This window comes from Vanessa atalanta, chromosome 2 (assembly GCF_905147765.1).
Source record: "Vanessa atalanta chromosome 2, ilVanAtal1.2, whole genome shotgun sequence".
NCBI lineage: Eukaryota > Metazoa > Arthropoda > Insecta > Lepidoptera > Nymphalidae > Vanessa > Vanessa atalanta.
In genome coordinates, this window is record NC_061872.1 from 6494914 (window position 1) to 6512902 (window position 17989).

Genomic DNA, 17989 nt, shown 5'->3' on the forward strand with positions numbered 1-17989 from the left:
GGTTACCATGCAGGACTCAACTGAAAATTATATGAATTGAATATTATGAGATTGTACGTACACTATCAATAGACATTAATTGCATACTCTTGAAGCCTGAGACGGTGAGTGGTAGTAAAACATACAGTTGTTACCTGCAATGATAACTGCAATGCATTAGCCGAAAGCTCACACACACGCAGTTTCATATGATAATTCACTGTTAGAGCGTATTCGTCTAATTCAATCTACAGCCGTCTACCTAGTAATAGTTTGCTCATAGCTACCAACTTCATTACGAGTATATCTTGGTAAAACCATTTTGTTGTTGAGGGAAGTTGTTTAGCAAAACTGCCACTGCTGAAACACGATTTATTAACTGGCACATGATTCATTTCGGCTTAATCAAGCCGTAACATTTTCCCGTAAATAATTTACTTTCTTCAGCAACGGCCTTTTAGCTTTTACCGGTCCAATATCTTAAGTAATTTGTAGCGTATTTACCTATTGCGAATACAACGATAACGATTGCTGCTTTATTCTGTTGTGTGCGTTTACATTGGTATGTTTATGACATACCAATGTAAACGCACAAACATATATTTATTTTGACATATTAATATAAAATAGTATTTACTCAAAATGAAATTAAGCCTGTCTTCTAGACCGTACCGATCAATATTCATCGTGTCTTTTCCATAGCACGTGATATTGGCGAAATAATCTGTGCCTTTTTGGCATAAACAAAAACCACAGAAAAGAAAAAAAAAAATAGTGTTTTGTATAATAAATTATTTTACGCACTTGGTTGTTAAGCAAGCGTTTCAAACACTGGGAGGAAAAGATAATAGTTAACGATAAAGAAATAAAAACAGTTTCTGTTCAAATTTCCCGACGTCATGTCTATTTTCAATACGCACCTGGTCTCTTCAAGTATAATATAAAATTTTCGTGTAATTTTAAAACGTACTTTATAAAATTATCATTCTTATTTATTCAAACTTAATTCTGGCTTGAGACCTAGAGCCCGTGATCGACAGAATAATTTAATTAGAATTACATTTAATTTTTAAATACAAGAAGATACGAAAATTCGTGATAATTAAAATAAATTATTGTCGGACACTGTCCGTGAATTTTTTTTTAAAGAAATAAAGTTTTGAATAGAATATTCGTTATTTATTAAAGAGGGAAAATTTACATAACATTGTATAATGTAGGATTCAATGCCGCGAAATGACGGAGTTTTTCAAATAATATAATGACAACTTGAACACGTTGCCGGGCAGAGGAGCGTGTTATATATACATACATATTTTCTATTGAATTACATTAATTATTGTAGTACACGACACGGCAGCGGTGCGAACGACGAACGTAGATACGGCGTATCTACTAATTGAATCCGAGAACTTACTGACAACTTTCACCAACTCGCGAAATTCGATTAGCTCGTCATCTTTTTGCGATGAGCTTAATATTTTTACGTTCAATTGCCTTAAAATTTAACTTTGAAACGATTCATTGTGACTCAATGTACATGCATTCGAAATGTACATGGAATTGGTTCGTTATAAGTTAATATAGTCTGTATCACTATTAAATTGCTATTAGTGTATTATAATATTCATTCATTCTAAAGTATTTCATTCCTTTTTTATTACATTCGTTCAAAGGCGTTTATGTCTTTTTGAAGTCCTTGTCTTATTTCGCTTAATTGAAAGGTGATATGACGTTAAAGATTTAACTCATGTCAAATAAACATTGATACATAATTAATATTACTCTTAAGTGCGAGTCGGACTCGCACAAGAAGGGATTCATACCAGCGACTAGGTAAACAGTAGGCAAACACAGTTATTGGCATGAGCAAAAATGGGCAAAAAAATCGCGTTTGTTGTATGAGAGGTCTCCCTTTTAATATTTATTTTATTTTGTTGTTAGTATTTTATTTGTTGTTATAGCGGCAACAGAAATACATAATTTGTGAAAATTTCAACTGTTTAGCTATCGCGGTTCTTGAGATACAGCCCCAGACAGTGTAATAAAAGGCACAAGGGACATACTATTTTTCATATACGCGCTCATTGATGGGTCTTAAGATGATTAACATTTATACTTACGCCGAAATTATTGATATATGTATCATCGTAGAATTGTGAATATCGTTAGATTGTAGTAATCCATCTCACGAGATTGTAAACTGCCGAAATATTGTGAACGGTGATTTAACTCAAAATAAAAAGTCAAAAATTTCGATAGTTTTTGTTATTTCGGTATATATATATATACTATCAGGTGACTCAATTGTATAGGAGTATGTTCGTCTACTTTCTCACACGATAAAAAATTAAGTACTAGGATAACATAGTTTCAAAGTAAATTTAAATAAGCACTTAATGCCCTTCAATAATATTATGTCTACGAAATAATCACTAAGCGTACCAATTTGTTTATGTCTAATTAATAATCCCAAGACCTTTTTCAGATTTAAATCTCAAGCTTACGGATGAAATTACAGTTTACCTATTATTATAATTTGATCTTTTGGATAATTAAGATTAATTTTAGTTTGTAATTGTTGTTGATTGACATTTAATTATTTCGTAAATAAAAAATAGGGTATAGAATCGTAGGAAAATCTATACTTATGTATGTCAGTATTAAAAAGCGAAAGTAACTTTGTCTGTGTGTCAGATAACATCTGATGACCAACCCCTAAAACGCGAGCTTAGCCACCGACGACAACTAGTTGGTTATATCGAATATATAATAAATATTCAATGGTCTTGTTGTTTGCGGTAGTCGTCGATAAGTGACTTAATGTTTGATAAAACTGAAATTGTTGGAGGTAAATCAATAGAGTCGGAATTTTACTAACTGAGTAATGTTTTGTTGTTAGTAATGGCAACGACAAATGATGGAATATAAATAGAAAAATCATACAAAAAAAGGACCGCTGAACCAAACTTTCGCTAATGATATTTGTTACAAAATTGAAAATTCTATAAAAGTTTAGCCAAATGTTTAACTAAATAAGGTAAAATATCACAATTATACTATTATAAGGCAAATAAATGTAATTACCGCCGCAACACAATTTTTTATCCTAACCTGTCAATTGTTTTTAAATTGGTTTTTGTTTTAATTGTCAAAATTCCTCACTAAAATGCCTTTAAAAAAACTTCTTCTATACTTTGTTATAAATGATTCTTATATTTTAGTCATACATTTCGTACACCTAAAGAAGTTAATATTTTCGTTAAGCAGAGCACGTTTAGATGATATTGGCGAATATTTGTTTCCATTCTGTTATTTGCTCGAGCGAATGGCAGAACTAATTAAAATGGCGCTAAGTTAGGACAACGGTAATGAATGAGATCATTGAACCCTTCCGGTGTCTTTAGAATTACTTGAACATAAGAATGAAAACTTATACGAGACACAGATTGGTTAAAATTTCTTGTTTTCATCTAATTATGCTTTGTTTAAAACAGAATAATTATATTTTCAATACAATATGTTTAATATTAACTATGAACTATTAGTGTAGTTCAAATAAATATGATAAAATATTTACAAGCCGTTAAATCATGCAATTAATTTGAAAATTTGAAATTTTCATTTCCATGTATTCAATGAAAATTATATCTATGTTATAATTATTGTATCATATATGTATATAAGTCAATGACCTGAGTTAATATTTATGAATATAGCCCATCGTGAACTTTAAGACACAGATACATGAATTATGGACGGAACTTTTATCTCATCGACCCGTTATCATCACGTGTATCGTCTTTGGCTCGCCAAGAAATATAAATAAGGTCATACTTTTATGGGATTAGAAAACGTATCGCATTTAAAACTCACTAGTATATTATATAACTCCACGGACTAACCACGATAGGCAGTACTAGTTGTCTAGTAATTTATAATTATTTCTATTATTGTTGAGACAATTTACATTTTACGACATGAGTCAAATACGGAAAACATTCAGAGGAACACTAATAGAAAATCATACAACATTGACTTTAGACACTTATCAGAGTACTCGTATCAAATTAAATGCAAATTCATTTTGAACGTTGAAGGTAAATCTATATGTAATTTTGTTCAGCCTTTGTTCAGAAGCTGTAAGTACTGTAGTTTAGAGCGGAAACTTTGATCCAAGCTAGCGCCCTACCCTGCTTACTCGCAACAAGTTGCAGACGAGTTACAAAATTGTAGGTTGTGTTCGTATTGACATCTAGGGAAGTGGCAAACTTAGAGTCCTGTTACGACGGGAGACTGGAAATAATGTTTGATTATAGCCTTCAGCTATCTTCTCTAGCTGTAATTGGTATCCGGTGCATCGACACGAATATTTTCTAGGTTTTGTATATTTTCGTTTTTAATACATTCGATTACATAATATTGCTTTACCTATTATTATATATCGAAATCGATATCGATGTCGATTTGGTAAATTAAAAAGCATACGAGGTAAAGGCAAGAACAGGAGAAAATTATAACAATACAAATAAAGAGAAGTCGGAGTGAAGAGGGATTGTTTAACGCGCGATCGGTCAAAAAGTGAATTGGCAATAACGCTTCGTCGGACGTATCTCTCTTGATTTTTCGCGAACAAAATAATGTCTCTTTTAACTTTGACAATGCAAACGATACTTAATTGGTGGCTTGATACAATTAACCGGTCGTGATGTATGCATGAGTGAACGTTTTCTGAATAGCTTGCGAATGGCACGCCGATTCCCTGTTAATTTAAACAACAAAAGGAACGTCGTTAATGAGCATCGATTTTTCTCGACCAGTTTGTTTACATGATATCGAATTGAATTAAATACATTATTAACTCAATTGATGAGTTATGGATATTGTCGTTTTGATTTATTTATATTAATGTTTATGTAATAAGTACAAAATTTTAAATATTCTACGATTTGACTATATATTTGAAACTACGTTAAACTTAAAGATAGTCACTTTAATCTGTATAGGGAAGTTGTTATTTTTATTTATACATATAGTAAAAAAAATTACCTAAACAGCTTACCCATAAATCCAAATTATGGAATTAAAACATAATACATTGGACATAAAAATCGTAAACATAAAAAAAAAAAACGTAATTACTGTTGTATTATTTCGCCATTTTTCGCCATTTATCTATTAGGCATGCGAAAAATATAATGTGTATAAAGTTGCAATACTTAAACAGGAATAAGACATAAATCTTAATGAGTTTGAAGAAAGTTTATGCAATTAGCGAAAATGGAGTATATCAGTGACATTTATGATATAGCACATAGAATTTTCGAGATAACAATCGCCAGAAATATACATACTGCGAAAGTTCTTGATATAAGCTTACCAAGAGTATAACATTTCTGGCTAAAGTAACTTTTGTCGGATATTTATCACACAGGACTCACCTTATATAATAATAAAATGTTTCAAATTATTTCGACTAGCTGTACATTAACAATAATGTAAATTATAAATTTTATAACAATTTTTCCAAAAATTTCGTCGAATCATTTTTGAATTTCGAAGCCTTATTTAGTTTCTTCCGATTTATTTCAGAATTATTATTTAATAATTAGAAAAAAATCTTCGTCTGATCTTTCGATGAATCATAAAAACCTTAGAAATTAACTAGTTAAGATGATTTAAAAATGTCTTTACTAAAACAATATTTGTGTAATTTTACATTTCGTTCAACATTATTTTCTATTTTCTTGACAACGACATTCAGCCGAATTTGCTCTAATAATTGTAATATCAGTATCTATTCTATCTGCGTGAACTAATTTTGATAATGGACGACCAGTTAGTTGATTATTGCACATAATCATCTTTCGGAGAAATTTGAGCGTATGATGGCCGATGTATCCGTATAACATTTTGTATTTTGTAATTCTATTGTGATACCGTAATACAATATTGAGCGACGGTACTTAATTGAAAATCTAACAAACTATATTGAAACATACCTTGTTTCATTGCAAAATATCGCGGCAAAATAAATCTGACCATTCTCGCGAGTGTGGTATTGTCGAATAGGCTTTCGAAATTCCGTGTGATTTTTTTTTTGTACTGATTCAGTTACGCACTGTGAAACCCTAGAGTTTTACCGGAGTAAGTCTCTTTTGGAGTTTTATTTTTGCTGTGTAATCCTGTTTTGTTCACCAGTATTTATTATGTACCTAAGTTTCAAGTATATGAATTGATTTTATATTTTAATAAATACACACAAAAAAAAACAATTATATGCGCTTTGTATAGACGTATATTAGGGAGTATCATCCATTCGATAGTTACTTTACCACTAAATATACATTATTTAGTGGTAAAGTAACACAGGAGCCACAAAATATCTAAAAGTATGAGAGGGTGACAATGTACCATCAGGTACCATACACGAGGCTAATGATCAGCTACCATAGCAATAACCATGTTATTTGTATGGCAACTTTGATAACAACATTTATTATTTTATAAAAAATAATTACAAGATGTTTAACTATTGACGATAAAACCATGTACGATGTGAATACATTTTATTTAACAAAAACTTTGTATTCTCTTAACAATAATAATCTGTAACTTAATTGTAATGGGATCTTGTGTATTTCGCAGTTGCCTGTTTAATGATATGTTGCGTCGCAGTGCGGCGCGCCGCTGGCTACGTGTTATCTATGGCTCGACTAGCGTTTACTGTTCAGCAGGAATACAATTGAAATACAAAAAAAGCATATCATATCAATTTAAAAGTTATCTGTTTAATGATCACGGTTCAGAGGCGAAAGTGGAGCAAGTAAATAAACACTTGAATTGCAATGAAAGATAATTTGCATACAGTGAAGTATTTTGCATCTGTGGTACCATCATATTACTGATATCATTGAATTCATGAATTTTTAATCGTTCTCGTATTTCCACGTCTGCATTTATAAATAGAAGCATCTGTTCCATTTCGAAACTATTCGACGTATTTTAATGAATTCGTGACCTAAAGATACGATGGAACATGTTTCAATAATATATGTTACGAATGCAACTGAATTTAAAAAGTTCTTCGTGTAATGAATGGTAGTTGTATCCGGTAAAATTAATATGAAAGTATATAAGCATGTTTTTCTGCTTTCACAATATAAATTTTGTTTACATTAATTATTTACTTGCAATTGTTTTAAATGGGACGGCAAACGAATATATTTAAGGCATGCAAAGATTTAAATGAGTATTTATGTGCAATATTTTTTTTTTATAAAATATTAAATAAATACTCGTTTTAATAATTTGAATTTATGCTTTTGTTGAGGTAGGGTGTGATTAAAAATTTTAGTGTGCATTTATTTGCAGGTCGGCCACCTGCAAATAACTGCTTTTTAAACTGTTACGTCTTTAGGGTGTTACTCGTAATATTAGATAAGTATTAGTTAAAATGACAATATAAATTAAGTACTAAATCATATACAATTATATATGGACAATTAATTGATGCATTATGGATGTTATTATTGGATATTACTTGGTATAAACTATATGAGGACTAATGATATGAAGATATCTCCTTGAGTTATTCTTTCATATTCGGCAAGAATCTTTTGACAGATGAAAAAAAAAAATACTTTAAAAAAAAAAACTTAAAAAATTAAGAATCATCTTTTAACAGACCGACTCAAAATAGCTTCACTCTGCTTACCTCTATTTCTATTCTAAGTGTAATGGCATGTAGATGATAGATTTCGGCTACAGTAGCCTATCTTAGTGGGGTTAACCAACAGCTCAGATATGATTGCGTTTGCAAACACAAGTGCACACGAATTCGAGTTGTAGCTTTGTTTTAACATAATTAAATAAAAATGTTTTAAAAAAAGGTTGTTAAAGTTGGTTAAAATATTTTTTTACGTATTATCAGACAGTGCCAATATGGTCCAATGAACCGGATCCAACGATCAAATACGTCGTAACAGACGACAAGATTTAGCATTCGTTTTGTGTACGACGCAGTGTGTACGAACGTTATGCCTTCGGTCACCGATTTTTATCAAAGCGCGCAAATATTTCGAGCAGCAATTTTAATGTTCACGGATGAAAATAGAAAAGAAAGTAACCGACAAAATTCTATTTAAAAGAGGTTGACAAACTTGGACATCCAAAAATAATGAAATCTCTAGCTAATTATATAAGTAAAAAAATGGCATTATCCGATAAAAAAATTTAATTGACACATAACTTACTAGACTTAAGCTACAACGAAATATGTAGAAAGTTTATTACGAGTTTCTTAATTCACACACGCACACACCCACACATACAAACACACACACACACATTGGCATATTACTATTAGGTTTGGTCTAACTTATTTCTATTGTTCTAAAAGATTGTACATACATTTAATTTTTTTGTAATGGTAGAGCGGGCCATCCCAACACAAGTACTAGTCCTTACTAGTAACGTACTAGGTTTTGGTCCCCAGCCTTTTAAAGATTCAGCATTGTATGTAACACAATAAACATTTTTTATTTTATTATGTTTTTTAATTTTTGATCAAAATTTTAATGAAACCAACTGACAGCCATGGATTCGTTGGGGAATCCTATATTATTAAAATTAAAGTTAATGGAAAACATTTCCTTGCCAAGAATAAGACAACAGCGAGACACGAGTCATGTTGTCGCTTCAATAACTGCAACTCGATATATTTTGTCTACACCACATAAATTTCAGTATAGTTATGAGAGTAAAGAAAAGGCCTGTCTTTCGTGACAATGACTTTAGAATTGCATTCAAGTTATCTCAAGATTTAAATGGGCTCCAGACTTGTATAGTGTAATGTGACTATTTTGGATAAATTTTAAAAATTTAAATATTGATATACAATTATAGATATATTAGCTGGTGTTACTTTTATTTGTATTGAGGTGTAAATGGTGGAAACAGATATGTACAGTGAAATAAGACTTAATTTTTTGTAGAACTTAAATTTCAGCAAAGAAGCAGTATAAAAAAAAGTTTTATTACAACCTATAAATGCTTAGCTAAACTATCCTCTTCTTTTTAAGACGGTTAAGGAAAGGTTACCATAAAAACTTTATGAGATATCACACACTTTTGACTATTTATTAACTTAGGTGTCGCTCGCGACTTCACTAGCGTTTTTGGGGGTTGGTCGTATGGTTTTAGGTATAGACGAATTCATTCAATATATTCAAACATTCATACAGCATTAAATGATGAGACACGAAGGCCGTCCAAATAAATACCGCGAGAGCCTTAGTATTTGCGTTAAATGAACAGCCAAAGGTATTTTTTTTGTTTATTTTATTCATAATTATTTTAAAACATTGTCGTTCAGTTTTCTGGCACCTTTTCGTTATTCAATTGCCTTAAATAGATATGATTACAATAATTTTATATATGGGCTCATAAGATTGGGTAATTTTAAATGAAGAGTTTGAACCCATTAAATGCGATATATACCTACTTATATACTCAAGGTTTATGATATAAGCATCCACAAAAAATGTTTATGGAAATTTCAACTTTAGGGATTTGTAAATTTGTATGAATTTCACCTGTACGAAATCAGAATGGGCAGTAATTGTATAAAGTAAACTAATTCGACAAGAATATAAGACTTCCTTATCATTTTAATCTAACATTAGAAATAATCGTAACGGTTTTAGTTCATTTTATTATTTTTTAATCTGTAACCTTGTAGTCATATTACGATGCACAAGTGTGTGGGCAAACACAGGTGGACTTTATATTCCCTCACTCATGTAGTCCATCGGAACAGCAATACAAGGCGATCGGAGAGAGATCAGGTGCAGGACCACCGTATTTACGTATTTTGCGAGTATAACAGCCGACTTTCTAAACCCAGGCTGGTACTGAGGTTTTATTTAACAAAAACACCCTTTACTTTTTAACTTTTTAAGAATCTTTTTATAAGATCAATGAGCCAGTCTTAGTATGCACAATGCACATATATATTTTATAGATATATTAGATACAGCAATAACATAAATAAAATTATGAAAATTAATATTTTATTTGTATTTGCTAACCCGCTAAGCAACACAGCGTTTTAATTTGTTTTTAAAATTTCCTTTGTACCATTGTGGCCAGGAAACCTAAATATTTCGGATGAAATTCTTTCACGTGTGTATCCACCGCCCGTATGCTTTGAAAGGGTTTGGTGGACTGAGTTACAAACTTTAAAAGGGAGAAGAGAGGAGGCCTTTTCCAAATAGGTGTAATGATATTCTTTGTAAATTGTAAAACAGGTTCTGTTTGTGTAAACACTCAATTTCATGAAAATCTTAACAATGAACTCCCTCATCGATTCATCGTATGATAAGTTTACTGACATCAATGCAAAATAATGAAATATCCAGCGCCGCACGTGCCCTCATTAAACCGACGAATTAATCTTTTTGCGGGAAAAGCCGGCATAACGAATTTAATCTGTTTATCCAGATACAGCAATAACGTATGATAAGCAGGCAGACGGTAACCAGAGCTGGCTTTTCGCACCCGTACTCCGCACTGCGACGTAACATGTCATTAAAATTTACCGAAACCACTGCCTGCTGCGAATGAAACAACGTACGCGTCTATATACACGGCCATTTACATTTACGTTTATGACGTCACAACTCGTTTACCTACCTATTACGTTTTCAATCGTGTTACGAATTGCATTTCAAAGAGACTGATAGAAGAGGTTGGTTTGTAATCGTAATAATTGATAATCTTTATCATGTACCCATTACTTGTAAATTGGTAAATACATAGAGGGATTTATTTTTAAACGTTTTATAGCTGGTTTTGTCATTATTTGACAATCAGATGTAGCCTTAAAAAATCATCCCCTCATCGGTTATAGTAAACTCAGTATATGAGCCAATTACTCATATACTGAGTTTCTTGCCGGTTCCTCTCGATAGAATCTAGTTTCCGAACATTTAATATAACACTGTAACATGTGTATATAAAAGTGCTTTTATTTTACGTTTGAATATGTATTACATAATCATGAACAAATCCTTTATTTTTTATATCAAAAAATTATATTATATTGGTATATAAAATTAGCAGACCCTGGGTGGGTTGATTGCAATCGATTTTATTCATTCTCTCAAATTTTTACACCTTAGTGCGGTACGTTGGAGTTTCTTTCATCCTTGTAATTTGGACCGGATCTTTAGGGGAGTGGCGCCTCAATGAACAAAATTGTGGACGACAGTTTATAAAAAGAGTCTGCCCAAGAATAGGCTTTATTCGATTTATTCATTTTATTTGCTTCGCAAGATGGCTCGCTTTCATTGTCTCTATTGTTTTCCTTTTATTTGACCTTCGTTCGTACGAGACGTTAAAAGGTTTTGGTATTTTTGCTTGTATTGTTTTGATGATGGACGTTTAAGGTATTTTATATTTCGTGTAATAGTTTTTGAAGTTACAAAGTATTACAAGTGAAATATTATATTTCTTATAAAGGTACTTTGTTATAGTATTTCGCTTAACTTTTATAAATACATTTATTTTTTATAACGGTCTACTATAATACTTCGTCTGTATTATAATTTAACACTATGGATTCGAAGAATATTTTAATTTTTATTAGTTAGTAGAAGTATATAATTGTATTGAGTTTGTATTTTATTTTTTATCAATATATTTGTATATTAACTTATTTTGAGAACCAACTACAATAAAAGCTTAAAATTAGAATATTAGGTTATTAAATAAAAATATTGTTTTGTAGCTTTGTAAAAAAATATTCATGCTTATAAAACTGTAGATTAAATAGGGTTTCGCCCGCTCCGAATGCAGATTCTGATGAAAATGCTTCAAGAACTTGTTTACACCCTGTGGTTTAGTCTTGAAAGCGTAACAAACGGTCAGGCAAAGTTACTTTTGCATTGATAATCGTAGTACAGATATAACAATAATTCTCATGGAATTGTCTTTGACATTCAATACATTGTTCATAGCATTCAGTATACCACAATACTGTATTTAATATTTATTCACTCAATTGAAAAATGTGTTATGATTAAACAAACACTTTATACGAAAATGGACGTAGTATAATGTTTGTTACTACAAAACAAAAGTACAATGCTCTGTTAAAACAGCCGTAGGTACATTATAATGGATTTTCGTCAAAAAAAAACATATTTATGATGTTGAATTTATACTTTATACACAATTCCAGCTTTTATATTAAATATTTCCTTGTTACTTTTTTTCTTATAAAATATGTAGATGGACGGGCCGTGTGATGTATACTGGCATATTAACGATTCCTTAGAACGTCAATGCTCTACCAAATGTCTCGCGTACCTGTAGGTATACTGGCTGTCTCATCCTTCAAACATGAATACAACGATGATAAAATTATTGCGGTAGAATGTCGAATATATGATGAGAGATGAGTTGGTGGTACCTACCCAGAAGGGCTCGCAGAAAGGTCTACCACTAAGTAAATAACTTTACTTTAAAATATTTCGTTTGTTTCAGAAATGATGACGTGTCGGTTGGGTTCGCGGCGGCTGGGTGGCTCGCGCGGCTCGCTGCAGGCCGGCACCGCGTGTTCCGCCGCCAGCGAGCTTGACCTCTCATCGCGCTCGAGACGATCACACAAGGCTAGGTATTCTTATAACACTTCAAAACTATATAGACAAAAACACATTAAAATATAATCCTTATTTCTTATTTCAATTGATAATTTCATATTACATGTAACCCATTTCAACCACAAATGGATAAAAGACAAAAAAACTATTTTGAGAATAACTTGACGCATTGTCATTGGTCAAGATCTTGAATAATCTATCGTTTCTATTGAAATTTAGGAAGTAAAAGTAAACTGAATATTTGTAGTTAAGTCATTATAAGTAGTCAACTTTTACACGTCCAACACCTCCAAAACGAAATTTTTTTAGTAAATACTGTTTACTGTAGTCGCAGATATATATCCCCTTCTTATATGCTGAATACGTAGCTGGCACGTCTACTATGTAAATGTATTGATATAATATATTTATATCGTTCTAAACTTCGAAAGATAATTAATAGGACGCCACTCAAAAGCCAACTTAATCGGTCCGTTAATTTTTAATTCAAACGTGTATTTAGATAACGTTGTATAATCTAAGAGCACGTTACGTTCTAAAATTAATGCTAATAGCGACAATTAAACTGAAACTAAATACGCATTTTTTATTGTATTTTTTTTTTTATTCTTTGCGATGGATCCATAACGTATCCACTTTCATTGGCTTAAAACACACTTTTGTTTATTATGTGTTTTATAACAGTGAAGTTCAACCAATCCATAATTCATTGATCAACCCTATCAAACATCAACCTTCTGTAATTTGAGAGTCGAGTTTTGAATATTTTTATTAAATAATATATAAAACCTTATTGCAATTAATTCGAATAATAAAGGCATAATACGCAAAAGCGTTTTAAGAAAAATGTTAATTGCTAATTTTATTGAATTAAAAACGATTCCGTTTCAATTATTCATATACTATCCAAAATTAAGTGTAACTCTAGCTTCGTGTAACTAAATCTATTTGATTAGGAGAGTAGATGGAAGCAATATCACGGCCTGTAACATAGTAATTAACTAAGAGGATTCGAAGGGAGTTTCTTGGAGCGGTATAGATTGGAGGTATTACGCCCTCTCCCTTTCCAATAGGTAATAAGTGGAAATATATATTTATACAATTAACTTCATTAATAATAAGACTTTAACGGACATAAAAATATCAATAGATGTAAAATTTATACCCAAAACGTCAAAAGTTTAATGTCTGTGGAGAAGCAAATAAGTAAAGATGAAAGTCCTTAAGAGTTTAATAAAAGATCCGAGATTTAAATTCATGCTCTTTAATTTAGAAAAACTTTTAAACATAAATGTGTGAATATTCTTATTATGGCCAACGTCTTGATAAATAAAATTATTTCATTTCCTATTCATGTGGTCAAAGCTACTATATGAAATGCATAATGATTAAAACAATGCTTTTTCTAACTTAATAAAACATTCCAAATACTTAGTGCTAATAAAACGACACATTACAATGATAGTTTAAGCAATATTTTATCTGTGGAATAAATAAAATATATAGACCTCTTTTATTGAAATCTATAAAGTAAATTGTAATTAATTTTTTTTTATGAAAAGGCAAAGAGTTAACCCGAGACGTTCAACGAGATGAAAAAAACGGTATTCCTTTATATATCATAAACTGGATTCAGTCAAGACTTCTTTCACTATAGAAATACGTCCCTAAATTAAATAAATGACGTAGTAGTAATAATAATATATTATTTTATATTAAAATAATAAATATAGATTTCTAAATTATAAAGTTGAAGAGTTTGTTTATTTGAATGAACTATAATCTGTATTAATGGGACGGATTAAAAAAAGGTTTTAGATGGGCCTTAACACGTCTATTTTACGAAGATTACACGCGCCGAATACATATTCTATTAATATCCTGTGTATAGAATATCAAGTTACAAAATACTCAGTCCATCAGTCCATTATTCCGTTCATTGTAATGTGTTGCTTCTAAAAGACGCACAAAATCTAAGTGATCTTTTCAGAAGGTATCAATTTTCTTAAGTTACGTGTCTAAACTGTACTCCCATTAAGTCAGCAGCGGAGAGGTTCGAGGGCCTGTCTCTTGTTTGCCGAGGAACGCAAGAGCCCTCTTCTGAAGTATGCCTTAATCATAAGTGTTGACTCGATGGGCTTCCACTTTTATCGATAAACCGCTTAACTCTTAAATTAGAATAAAACTCGTTCCATGATAAAAATATTGAATACTAAACTTTTATTTAGTTTGTGATAAAAAGCTGTGTTAAAATGTTCACAGGGAGTTTTCAATCCCCCTTTATATTCTGTGAAATGTAACATTTCGCTTCTGGTATATTAAGCCGATAATATTGGTATAGGTATGAGCAAGCGGAGCTACATTGCCGCAATAGAACCGATCACAATTTTGAGCGTTTTATATCTCATTTCACGGTACGACAGCTTACATCGAATAAGGTTTTGTAGACTACGGTCCCACGATGCATTTGGGAAACCAATTTGTAATGGTAGCAGCTCGTGCGCTGCTAAGACGATTTAACTTTCGAGTGAATTATGCATTTTTAGTTTTAAGAATAAAATATAACAGTTTATAGCACTTTTAATATTTCAGAAGAGAGACTTCTTTGGGCGCAAATATTTAAGTTTCAGATTATTTGTGTAGATTGCCATATAAGTTTCACTTCTGCCTTGTGAACTGAGATTTACACTTTACTAAGACATGAATTTAGTAAAATTCAATAGTTTAGTAGTAGAGTATACTTAAAAATCTTTGCCAGTTACTATAATACCTATACCCAGTGACTCAAACTTTGGTAGTTTCTAGGTTCTAATGACATATATCTAAAGATGCTGTTGTATGTATAAAACCGCTTTACACAGATTCAAAAACTATAATTATGATTTAAAGTTAAATTTAGTATTAGAAACATATTGTTGTTATTCCATATAAAAATATACTTAGATTAAAATTGCTGGGTGCTAGCGGAGAAGCGCCACTTCTGAGCGGGTGGCGCAGCACGCCACACACGCCGCATACGCCTGCCACGCCCGCACCGCACCACTCGCACAACCACCTCGCTACACCGCATTGTAACGGAACCGATAGGTAATTATTTACAAAACTTTCTTAATATATTTTAAATAATACGTACAACACTGCACTGTTGACTTAGTTAAAATATCTCGATAGCAGCAAATGTTGAAAAAAATATTTAAAAAAAATGTTGAAGAACTTAAAAATTTGTTTGTACTTGATCGACTTTGGCAGATAAATAAATGTTTTAATTTTGTAATGTTCAAAGCAAAGCACTGAGATTTCTGAATATCCTATCTATTGGTCGATTATCGCTAATTTCCGTCGACTAAGCCTGTGGTAAATGAGGGTACATGTAATTACGGGTATAGGAGATGTAACATGTTGGATTTAACGTTTGGCATTAGTAATTTCAGGCGCTTGCTGAATGTTAGGGACATTCGTAGTAGAGCGGTGTAATATATAGGCTGAACGGTGGAACTGTTCGTATTCCCATGTGTTTTTCTTCGTTTCTGTTTCCTATAAATGCAATAATTATCTCTGAAAAGGGAACTAATTGTATTTTTTTTTAAAAAAGAATACTTATTGGTATTTTGTATCATAGATACTGCCACTGTTAAAAAATAACAGCCTGCAAATACATCACTGCTACGATAAGATATCTTTTTCTCTATGAGATGAAGGTTTGGAACTTTTTCCAACACCTTGCAAAGTGACAGAAATTCATTGCAGACACATTCTCACGATGTTTATCATTTATAAGCAAATGAAAACAGTTTCTCTTGTTTGGTTTCAAGCCGCAATCGTCGTTTAAGCTTCATGTGTGTATCAGGACCTAGCCTCCTAGGTTCTAGTGCTACCGTCTCTATAAAAATAATTAACCAATCCGTATAATCCAATCCGCCACCAACTATAAGATCTAAGATCTATGTTATGCCTATTGACCCTTGTGCTCGTAAATATTTTTCAAATTTAAAATAAATAAATAGTTTTGATGTTTAGCAAAGTTAAATGCTATTTTTATTATTTACATTAATATATTTAGTATTAATTTTAAAAATCGTTAGTTGGTTCGATTTTCAAATATCAACACCAAAGATACGATTACACCGTCGAGGGTTTAGTTTAAATATTTAATATGATAAACAAATGAGTATCAACGTAGAGCAACTGTGGCGTCGCATTGATGTTCGGTGTAAATAGTTGATCATTCAAACACGGCACCACGGAAGTTACATAGCAATGACAGAGCAGAGCATCTATATTTCCTTCGAATACATTTAATCAAGCGAGCACTTTTGAAATACAATAGTTTAGCTAGCTTTAGTGAATTAAACTGTGTTATGCAATTGTACCAAAATTAATTTGCACAGTAAACGAAAACGGTTACGTAATATTTCAAAATTAAACAAAACGGTTTAAATTGAAATGCAATTAATTGAATTCTGCATATCAAATGCGAAATGACGTGTTTATATTTAAATACTTAACAGAGTCGATTAAATACTTTATTATAAAAGTACAATAAATAAATATGTGCTTAATAAATACCTTTATAATTATTTATTGTATTTTAATCAAAACATTATTTAATTATAAAAAATAATCAGAACGTTTTTTCTGTGCTATGATATCGAGGAACGAGTTAATCTTTTGAAAATTGTGCACGTTAAATGTCAGTAAACGATCAATTTAACTTCCGTTCACGGGAACTAAGTTGCGAACAAAAGTTAGTCCTTTTATAAAGTTTGCACTGAGCCGAATGCTAATGCTATTGAAATTGTGTCAGTCAAAGATAATGAATCTGCCATTACTAGTACCGCAATACAGTGGGAAGGCCATCCGGTCTCCGTCCTAGATTAATTGGAAACACTCCCAACATCCTTGCGGCCTATTCTCAGGTGGTAAGCGTGATATTCAATTATTCCGATCTGGGATTACGCACTCCCTAATATTGAACACAATCTGCCAACTCTAAACAAACAGCTAAGACTAACGTTAGTGTAAGCTAAGCGTAGACTTTCAGTGATATTAATTGTATAATTCAACGTTCGATTCAGTCTTAATAGTGTTGTAATAGTTCATGTATTGTCTACTTGATATCAGTAATAGCATGTTCGATATCTAAACATCGTATTACCACAATGATTTGATTTTGATATCTTTGATTTATGTTAATGTTCAGTATTAAATGAGTTTATATCGATATTGTAATAAAATCCAATGGAATAGATTTGGTTGCATTATCCTTTGCTTTAGCCGTTGTGAATATTCTAGTTACGAGTATTGTGAATAGGTTTTATGCAACTGTACTAAAATTTTATTAGTGC

At 31.5% G+C, this 17989-nt stretch overlaps 1 protein-coding gene across 1 annotated transcript in view; it reads left to right on the forward strand.

Moving 5' to 3' along the window:
* The window catches only part of LOC125070931 (cyclic nucleotide-gated cation channel alpha-3), a 60503-nt gene that overhangs the window by 13626 nt on the left and 28888 nt on the right, over positions 1–17989 (forward strand). The window contains exons 2-3 of the mRNA XM_047680957.1: positions 12529–12658; positions 15588–15731. Of these exons, the coding sequence (XP_047536913.1) occupies positions 12531–12658; positions 15588–15731 (272 nt within the window). The 5' untranslated portion in view covers positions 12529–12530. The remainder of the gene's footprint in view (positions 1–12528; positions 12659–15587; positions 15732–17989) is intronic.